This window comes from Pinus tabuliformis, chromosome 7, assembly GCF_031772625.1.
Source record: "Pinus tabuliformis cultivar Carrire ecotype Pingquan chromosome 7, CPIR1, whole genome shotgun sequence".
NCBI lineage: Eukaryota > Viridiplantae > Streptophyta > Pinopsida > Pinales > Pinaceae > Pinus > Pinus tabuliformis.
Window position 1 is genome coordinate 863184345 of NC_142293.1, and position 9305 is coordinate 863193649.

The 9305-nt window shown below is 39.9% G+C and overlaps 1 protein-coding gene across 1 annotated transcript; it reads right to left on the reverse strand.

Annotated features, from left to right (window-relative positions):
* Positions 1 to 4295: 4295 nt before the first annotated feature.
* On the reverse strand, positions 4296 to 4715 carry LOC149250338 (uncharacterized). The gene has a single exon (XM_089453626.1). It carries the CDS (start codon positions 4713 to 4715, stop codon positions 4296 to 4298), a length of 420 nt encoding a protein of 139 aa, XP_089309752.1.
* Positions 4716 to 9305: the final 4590 nt, after the last annotated feature.

The window sequence follows — 9305 nt, forward strand, 5'->3', positions numbered from 1 at the left end:
GCATTTCACCCCTCCCACTCTCTCGGGCTTCATGCTTTAGGGGTCATCTGTTACACAGTAATTTGTCACTGTCTCTCTGTCAATCTCCCTACTGTGTCATGAAATCAGATTAATCATGCTCATGCTCTCTAAACTGGCGAAATGACCCACTTTGCCAAAGTTTATTCCATCATTGCGACTGTTATTAAAATAACCGTGCTGACTGGCACCTCATAGTGCAACGAATGCGCTGCCAGCGCGGAAGCACACGGGTTTTCCGTGCTGGTCGAATTTCATGAGCCAGCGCGTTTGTTATTCATATCTGATCGCGCTGACATGAACTTCTTTGTTATTCAGCTGCGATGTCAGCGCTCCAGTGCAGTTATGGACCCGTGTTGATCTAGTTTGGGGGAGTTTGTTCTAACAGCCAGCCTTCCAGATGACTCCAGACCTGGTTGTTGGCCTTATGAATGTCGCCCTACCGTCTATGGCATGTCTGTTCGTCATTTGAGCCACCTTCCTTGGAGATAAGCTCATCCTCCCACCATTCATGGAGACTCCTTCTCCTATTTAAGCCTCTACCATGGCGGCCATGAGCAGCTAGTTTGGATAGTGTGGAATTCATAGTGCTTAGAGTGCTGCTGCTAGTAGGTAGTTGGTGTGACAAGTGTGGATTTGCTAGAGAGTTTAAGGAAGGTTGTGAGTATTGCTTGTATGAGAGAGATTTTTTGTCTTGGGAGATCTACCTCCAAGGGTGAATGCTTAAGAGACTTGCTGGCTGGACCCTCTTGAGAAGGACTCAACGTCAGAACTTTGGTTGTACCTTTCTCTCTTATTGATTAATAATAGACGACTACTATTATGGTTCCATTCTCATTTGTCTTTGTAATGGTTAATGTGAATTACATCCTTTCTGACTGATGTATAATTGCATTTATTAGATTTCACGCTTGTGTTTGTGTTTCTCTTCATGTGTGCAGGTATCTATCTACGAGGATCGTGGAAGATCGTGACCGGCCAAAGCGAAGGAGCGAGAATGACATCTCTTCATCAAACAATAGCGTTGGAATCCAAGTAGGTGTTCATTGCCTATCTCTTATTTGCAATTAGGAACTTGCATAGTAGCATTGACTGATTATTGCTAGATCCATTCTGGGCTAGTAGGGATCGCCTCTATCCGTAGAGGGGATTTACCTCTCCAACAGTATGGTAAACAAATAAAACATTTTTTTATATTTACTCCATAAGTCACCTTATATTTATACTATGGGACAGATACCATGGACTAGATTGTTATTAATACCGTGCAAAAAAACATTATTAACCCTAATATTAGTATTAATAAAAATAAAAATGGCACATGGTATTGACCCATGGTATTCACCAAAATGGCACATGGTATTGACCCATGGTATTCACCTGGAATGTAGCCTATTTAAATGGGGGAATTAAACCAGCATAGATCCATCTTTACTCTGGATCTACTAACCCCCGAGAGGTATCAAATATCGTGATATGCAAACTAGCATAGAGTGAAAAAATATTTGATCCGATCAAGAGTAAAAATGGATGTTGTAATTTAATGTATGTTAAACATTTTAGCTTGGTTAAAATAAAAATAAAATAAAAATCAACTATTAATTTTATTAATTTTTATAAATTACTAATAGTAATTTTAAAGCTCTAGGTTTATGATAACCCATGGTATTGACCCATGGTATTCATGTGAGCATAGACTATTTAAAGGGGAAATTCTATCTTAGATCCATCTTAATTCTGGGTCTACCAAGTGCTCAGAGGGATAAATACATTTCATCTCCCTAAGAGTGGTAGATGTGGAGTTAAGATGGATATAGTTTGGTTTTTATGATAATGAAGATATTAAATAGACTTAGGAAATTATATTGTAAAAACATCTTAAGGTGAATGGTTAAAGCATAGACATTGGACAAGTATATTTGTATACTTCTATTTTAAACTGAAACAAATCCAGGGCTAAAAGGAATGGATTGATTGCACTAGTCATCCTTCTATAACTTTCCAACATATGCTAGAGTAAACAGATTGTAATTTGGTTAATTTTTCTAATTGCAAACGGGAACATATTTGTGTATTGGCAGGGTGGTTACGAGCTCCCTAGAAGTGGAGTAAACAGATTGTAATTTGGGTAATTTTTCTAATTGCAAACAGGAACATACCTGTGTATTGGCAGGGTGGTTACGAGGTCCCTAGAAGTGATGAATTTGAATTTTTCTTGGTTTTATATATAGTATTAGGTTTTTTCTCATGCTTTCTATGAATGGCATGGGTGAATTTTATCCTACAACCACTAGGTTATCGATATGTAATTTTGGTAATTTTTATTTCAAAAGATATTTTAAAGAAATGCAATGATTTCATTTGTGTATTCAATAAACACAAGATTTTATAATTGAATAAAATATTCGCCATGCCTGGTGAGAGATTCGCCAAAAAAATATATATACATATCATATTATTGATAAAATCGCCTTCCATTTTTCCTATATATCATGGAGATTCACCCATTTATTATACATGCAAATTTGGGGGGATTCTTAAAATTTTCCCTGTCTACTACCAAGGGAAAACAATGAAAAAATGGACTATTAGGAGAGGGAAAAATAATGGGAATTTAGGGACTGTTGGGATAGAGTTAGCTAGGGAAAAATGGGACAGTATGGGAGTTTTTTATAGGGTTAGGGTTTGGGATTTTATAATTAGGATTTTGGGAAAGGGAACTTGGGATAGGGGATTAGTGAATTTAGGGGGGTTGGGGAACTTAGGGAACAATATAATTCAGGGATAAATGGGATAGGGGAGTGACGGAGGGATGATTAACTTGGTAGCAAAATAGGTTTTCACACCCTAGGTAGAAAGTTTTTTTTTAAAAAAGTAGGGTTTGATTGCTTCTCACAAGCACCATAAAAAACACACCATCAAACCATCGTCAAACTTAGATGAAATATAGCTTTGAAGATTGTACCTACTTGTATCAAGACCGTTCCAAGCGATTTCAGGCGATTAGGGCGAGTTTGGAAGTTTTTCGGGCTCTTTGGCTATGTGCGCCGCGCAGCACACCCAATGCACCGCGCCCCACCAGTGCACCGCGCCTGTGCAAAAATACACTGAGTTCTGAGGCCTAGTGCACCGCGCCTCACCAATGCGCCACGCCCCCTGCCCAGTGTGCCGCGCCGGTCACCAAGAGCGATTTTCACCCAATTTTTTCCTCTTTCTCAACAAAATCACTTTGCCTTACTTGTCTTTTGCAAATGAACTTTACAAATGAAGGCATTACTTATAAACCAAGAGCTTTTGAAATTTTGGCTCATGAAACCCACTTTTATAATGTTTTGGATTTGACTTTATCTTTAAACTCTGTTTTTGAACCTTTTCACTGCTTTTTTCTCTTTGTGATGAATTTAACGACCTGAGCTTGCTTGTTTTTGCAGGTGTTGGGGATTTTTGGCTAAGGAAAGAAACCAGGATGCAGATGAAGGGATTTACAATGAGGAAAACAAAAACTTTCATGATTTCGTACAATAAATGCTAAATACTCTGTTTTTTCCTCAAAACAGAGTTTTGAGGAAAAACAAATTTTCAAATGCTTGGTGATAAAATTTATTGATGTTGCAACCTCCTCATGGCCTTCTGGCAATTATTGGACATTTTAACACATTTTTTGACGAAACCCTAATGAAACCCTAAAGACAACCTTTGCAATTTTCAAGATAAAAAGAAGACTGTGTATGTTTCTAAATGAACAAACATGAGCCAGCAGGTAGATAACATGAGGGAAACTGGAGGAATACCACTACCATCAGATGATCTATGTGCCTAATGGAATGCAAATGACTGGGTGGGACATCTAATATGAACTGCAACAAGAGGATTTGATCTCTGACGGAGGGATGACAATACCTACTCTAAGATTGGCTCCAATGGGGATGGTAGCTCCTTGGAGGTGCCAAGAACTAAAGATCTCTAGGAACGCAGGTAGTGCCTTCGTCCATTGGGTTATGGAGTCAATAACTTCGACACAAAAAATCAGAACTCTTGATTGAAAAACTCAATTTCAGGACTGAACGTGACTCAAACTAACTCATTTTCAAGACTGAAATTGACTGAAGACTTAACTCAAACAAACCAAACCAAAACTAAACTCAAACTTTAGCTTTATAGCCTTCACCTCGGGCCCCAAGCTGAAGAATGAAGAGAACGCAGTCTTGCAATGGAATTTAAACAAGCCGGTATATACAATGATGAATAGGAGAGGAGAAAATAGTTTACACAATATATCATTTGAGAAGCCAACCATTGACCGGCCCACGAGGATAGTCTTCGCCATTCAGTTCTTGCAAAAGGAAAGCATTCTGGCCCCGATGTGCGGAAATATTGTACGGTCCTTTCCACAGATTTTCAAATTTGCCGTGCTTACCCCTCTCTTCATTCCTTGCATCCCATTTCGACACTATGTCTCCAATTTCAACCCTGTCCACCTTTGCTTTCCGGTCATATATCCTCTTAATTCTTTCCTGCAGCTTCGAAGTATGCTGAAATACCTCTTCTCTAGTTTGTTGCAAATGTATCATTTGGTTGATTCTCCACTGCAAACCATCATCCTCGCTGCCAGCTTCTTGCAACAGTTTGACCACCGGGACTGCCAAAGATGTCGAGAAGACTATGTCCACACCGTACACAAGCTCAAAAGGAGACATGCCGATAGATTTCTTTTGACTTACCCTATCTGCCCAAAGTGCATTGACCAGCTTTTTGTGCCAACTCTTCTTGTTAATTTCTAGCAGCTTTTTGATGATATTGACAAGAGATTTGTTGGAGGATTCCGCCAAACCATTACCTTGTGGGTAACAAGTGGTCAAATTCCCAAAAGTGATTTGATACTTATGACAAAAGTCAATCATTCTTTTCGATTTAAAGGTTGTTACATTGTCAGTGATCAACTTATTTGGACATCTAAAATGAGACAAAATGTTGTTTTCAAGAAATGAGATAATTACCGAATCGGTGGCCTGCTTTGTTGGAATTGCCTCAATCCATTTGGTGAAATAATTTGTCACCGTGAGGATCCACTTATGCTGTCCTGAACAAGAAGGATGAATCTCACCAATAAAATCCAAACACCATCGCTGAAATGGAGCGCTCACTTCAATGGGCTTGAGTGGTAAAGGCTACAACTTCCGCTTACCTTGAAAAATTTGACATTCATGACAGCTGGCCACTATTTTGTACACATCAGCAAATAGACTTGGCCAATAATACCCCACTCTCAAGATTTTATTGGCTGTTGTTTTCCAGAAAAGATGGCCTCCGCAATCTCCTTTGTGAAAATCTTCCATCACTTGTTTCGCCTCTTCTTCTACCTATTAGGGCCTAGATTTACCTCAAGTTGAAAAGGTAGGATCCAGGGCCAACCTCAAACCACGCTCAGCTTCGTAGCTAGCCCTATGAGGACAAGAGAGGGGTCTCTCTAGGTCAATCTCAGCAAAAGATAATCGACGGGGCTTGAGATGACAGAAATAAAAAATTATTTTAGGCTAGGTATGAAGTACAAGGATTTGATGTGATTTTTTTGGGGTTTAGTTGGAATCAAGGGAAAGGCAGATTTTGGGGTGCGGGGATTAAGACTAAGTTCTGCAAAGATCTCGATGGGGCAAGGTAGGCGATTGTTTTGGCACTTAAATTTTAGTGAGATGGAAGGAAAAGATAGGTGAGGTGTTGAAGAGGGTAAGAGAAATCAATAATCCTCCCAAAATAGCTGAAAACATCAAACAACTAAAGCAAACTTCAAGTAGAGCATTGCACTTTCAATGAATTCTACTTACACTCTTATTTGTTTAGTTCAGAAGAAACAAGATAGAGCATGGCATACATAACACATAAGCAAATGCACAATTACAAAGAGAAGCACTGTATGAAAAGAGAAATTACCACATGAATCCCAAAGAGTGTTGCAAATCCTGGTCTCAATTCCTTAGGCAAAACGAAAATATCAATGTACAATGAAGCTCAAGGCTTTCTCAAGAGTCCAACCATGCTAATGACTAAAAAACAACATAATATAGAAAAACATAGCTCATCCTTGCCTCTAGGGGTCGAGTTCATGAGTTTAGGAGCTGATCCAACTGATTCTAAATTGAGAACTAGAAACTAGGCAGCATGACAACATGCCTCTGAAAACAAGGAAACTGATCCATTTAGTTTGAAACAACTTCTAAACTGATGAATCTAACTCTACAAGTGAAAATCCAACATATTTACATCATAATATATCAAATTTCATCAAATTTCATCATAAATTTTCCATTAGGAACGTGAAAAAGTCAAACTAAGCGAAACTGGGTGAAAAACAGAGCAAAACTTGGTCAAACTGGCAATTTTCCTCTATGCGCCGCGCCTAATTCTCTATGCATAGTTCCTGTTTGGACCCACGTCTGGAGGCCTTCTGAATGTCCAAATGAGCCTAGGTGTCCTTGCTGGAAAGGTCTACCTGTCTACTTTCCAGCCAAAGTGGAATTTTTCAATTTGGTGTCCATTTGCCCCTCCAAAAGTCCATTCTCCGAACACTGCTTCTAGTGTGTCAAAATAGGGGCAGTGAGGTCATTGTTTGAGTGTCTTTTGACCTTTTGAGGGCTCAAAACCTGCCCAAATTTCTTGGCCATCGGTAGGCAAGCATAACTTTCCATGAAAAATCTAGAAATGCAAAGTTTTTGTGATTTAGAGCCCTCTAGCAAAAGCGAGTGCCACGTGGCGCGGCGCATAGGGAGGAAACTCTGTTTTTGTGCCAAAAATTTACAAAAATGCAAAAATTGCTCCAAATTTCTTGAAATTTGGGCTGAGTCTTCTCTATTAAGTGATGTGATGGGCCAAGGAAGCCTAAGTGAATATTTGAAGTCCTTCATCCTCTTTTTGCCTCCTTGATGCTCTCTTCAACTTAGCTTTCAAATTCCTGATTCTTGCTTGGGACACGCAATTCTGGGACAAATAATGAAATGAAAAATTTCTAAGCATGTTCTTCTCATTTATTGCCTTCTTTAGCTTCCTCTCCAAGTGGGTATTGACTCTTTCAAGCCATGAATCTCTATCAGCATTGATCTCTTGCTCCAATGAAGTGAACTCTATCCTCCTCCTTTGAGCACTTTGGCAGTTTTGTTGAATGTTCTGTAACTCCATCACCACTTGCTGATCCCCAAGCTGCTTATTCCTCTGCTCCAAATACTGTATAGTCCAAAGGGCTCTATCGAAGTTGGTGGACAAGGCATCAATGTCCACCTGTTGCTCCTTGATGATCTGTCTAAGGTTTGCACTTTGTGGGCCCATGTCAGTATCATCACCCTCAATGACGATGAAATCAGTCTCTCGCTCACCTGATGGTCCTTCCTCCTATAGAGGCCTCTTGCCTCGGTCTTGAACATACTATGCTGATGGAGGAAGTGAGGCCCCTTCAACCCCGGTTGGAGATAACACTCTCTTTGCTGCTGCAAACAACCGTCTAGTGCCCCTCTGATAGGAGATGAACACCGGCATACTAGCGGTCTCATGGCCCTACTAATAAGAAGGTCCACCAGTCTCATGCCCAACCTCTAAAGGTCCTTGTGAAGCTCTAAAAAACTCATGAGAGATGAAGTCATCCCAAGTGATGCCCTGTAAGCCAAGCTAATGAACGACCACAATTTTGATGAGAGCAAAATGATAAAGTTTGTTAAACTACTGCTGAGGGGTCTTGTCTTGCACAAGAGTGGTCATCCTTTCTATGTTTCGGCATATGAAATAAGGAATGTTCATCATCTGTACCTGAGTGAAATGCATCAGCAGCCTAATGTGATAAGCATACAAGCGAGAATACCGGCCCTCACAAGTGAAATACTTCATGATGAGTTTCATTAAAGGAGCATACTTATCCTTGAGAAACCAAAAAGGAAACACTCTCTTTAGCTGCCTTAGAAAACTTGGTTTGATATATGGTTCATAGTGTTGTCAGTCAATCTTTTGCCTAGTATTCCATGGTTCTCCAATGTTTGGTATGCCGGTTGCCAACGAAATGGTTTCTAGTGTTAATGTGAAAGTAACACCGGCAAGAGTGGTTTGATCACCATGCAAATGCAACACAAATAAGCGGGCCAACTCATGATGAAACTGAATATTAGCAACCCTTTCACAAAATTCATAACATGACCGATGCTCGAAACAAAAGATGGCAAGAGGACAAGCCTACAGCTCGGCAAGAGTGGTCAGTTCTTCTCTGATATGTATCCCACCTCTATGAGGCCTCCTAGGTGCATGTCCCTCCGTGGGTGAATCACTTTGGGTCTCTTCTTCATAATCATATGAAGGATTAGATGCCATAACTGCTGATAGACAAATTGGCATGGAGAAATAGGTTCTAATGTGTCAAACTATGTTGGACTTCCTTTGATGATTGTTTGACCTCTGCTACCAAGGGAAAATAGTGAAACAAGAGACTGTTAGGAGAGGAAAAAATAATGGGAATTTATGCACTGTTGGGACAGATTTAGCTAGGGAAAAATCGGATTTTATGGGAGTTTTGTATAGGGATAGGGTTTGGGATTTTGTAATTAGGATTTTGGGAAAGGGAACTTGGGATAGGGGATTAGGGAATTTAGGAGGGTTGGGGAACTTAGGGAACAATGAAATTCAGGGATAAATGAGATAGGGGAGTAATGGAGGGATGATGAACTTGGTAGAAAAATAGGTTTTCAAACCTTAGGTAGCAAGTTTTTTTAGAAAAAGTAGGGTTTGATTGCTTCTCACAAGCACCATAAAAAGCACACCATCAAACCATCGTGAAACTTAGATGAAATACAGCTTTGAAGATTGTACCTACTTGTATCAAGACAATTTCAAGCTATTTCAGGCGATTAGAGTGAGTTTGGAAGTTTTTCGAGCTATTTGGCTATGTGCACCATGTAGCACACACAATGCGCCACACCCCACTAGTGTGTCACACCTGTGCAAAAATACACTAAGTTTTGAGGCGCAATGCGCCGCACCTCACCAATGCACCACGCCTCCTGCCCAGTGCACCACGTCGGTCACCAAGAGCCATTTTCACCCAATTTTTTCCTCTTGCTCAACAAAATCACTTTGCCTTACTTTTCTTTTGCAAATGAACTTTAAAAATGAAGGCATTGCTTATAAACCAAGGGCTTTTGAAATTTTGGCTCATGAAACCCACTTTTATAATGTTTTGGATCTGACTTTATCTTTAAACTCTGTTTTTGAACTTTTTCACTGCTTTTTTCACTTTGTGATGAATTTAATGACCCGAG

What these genes read in the sequence shown, in the direction of transcription:
- LOC149250338 (XM_089453626.1), bottom strand. Translation starts at nt 4,715, where the DNA reads ATGTCTCCTTTTGAGCTTGTGTACGGTGTGGACATAGTCTTCTCGACA.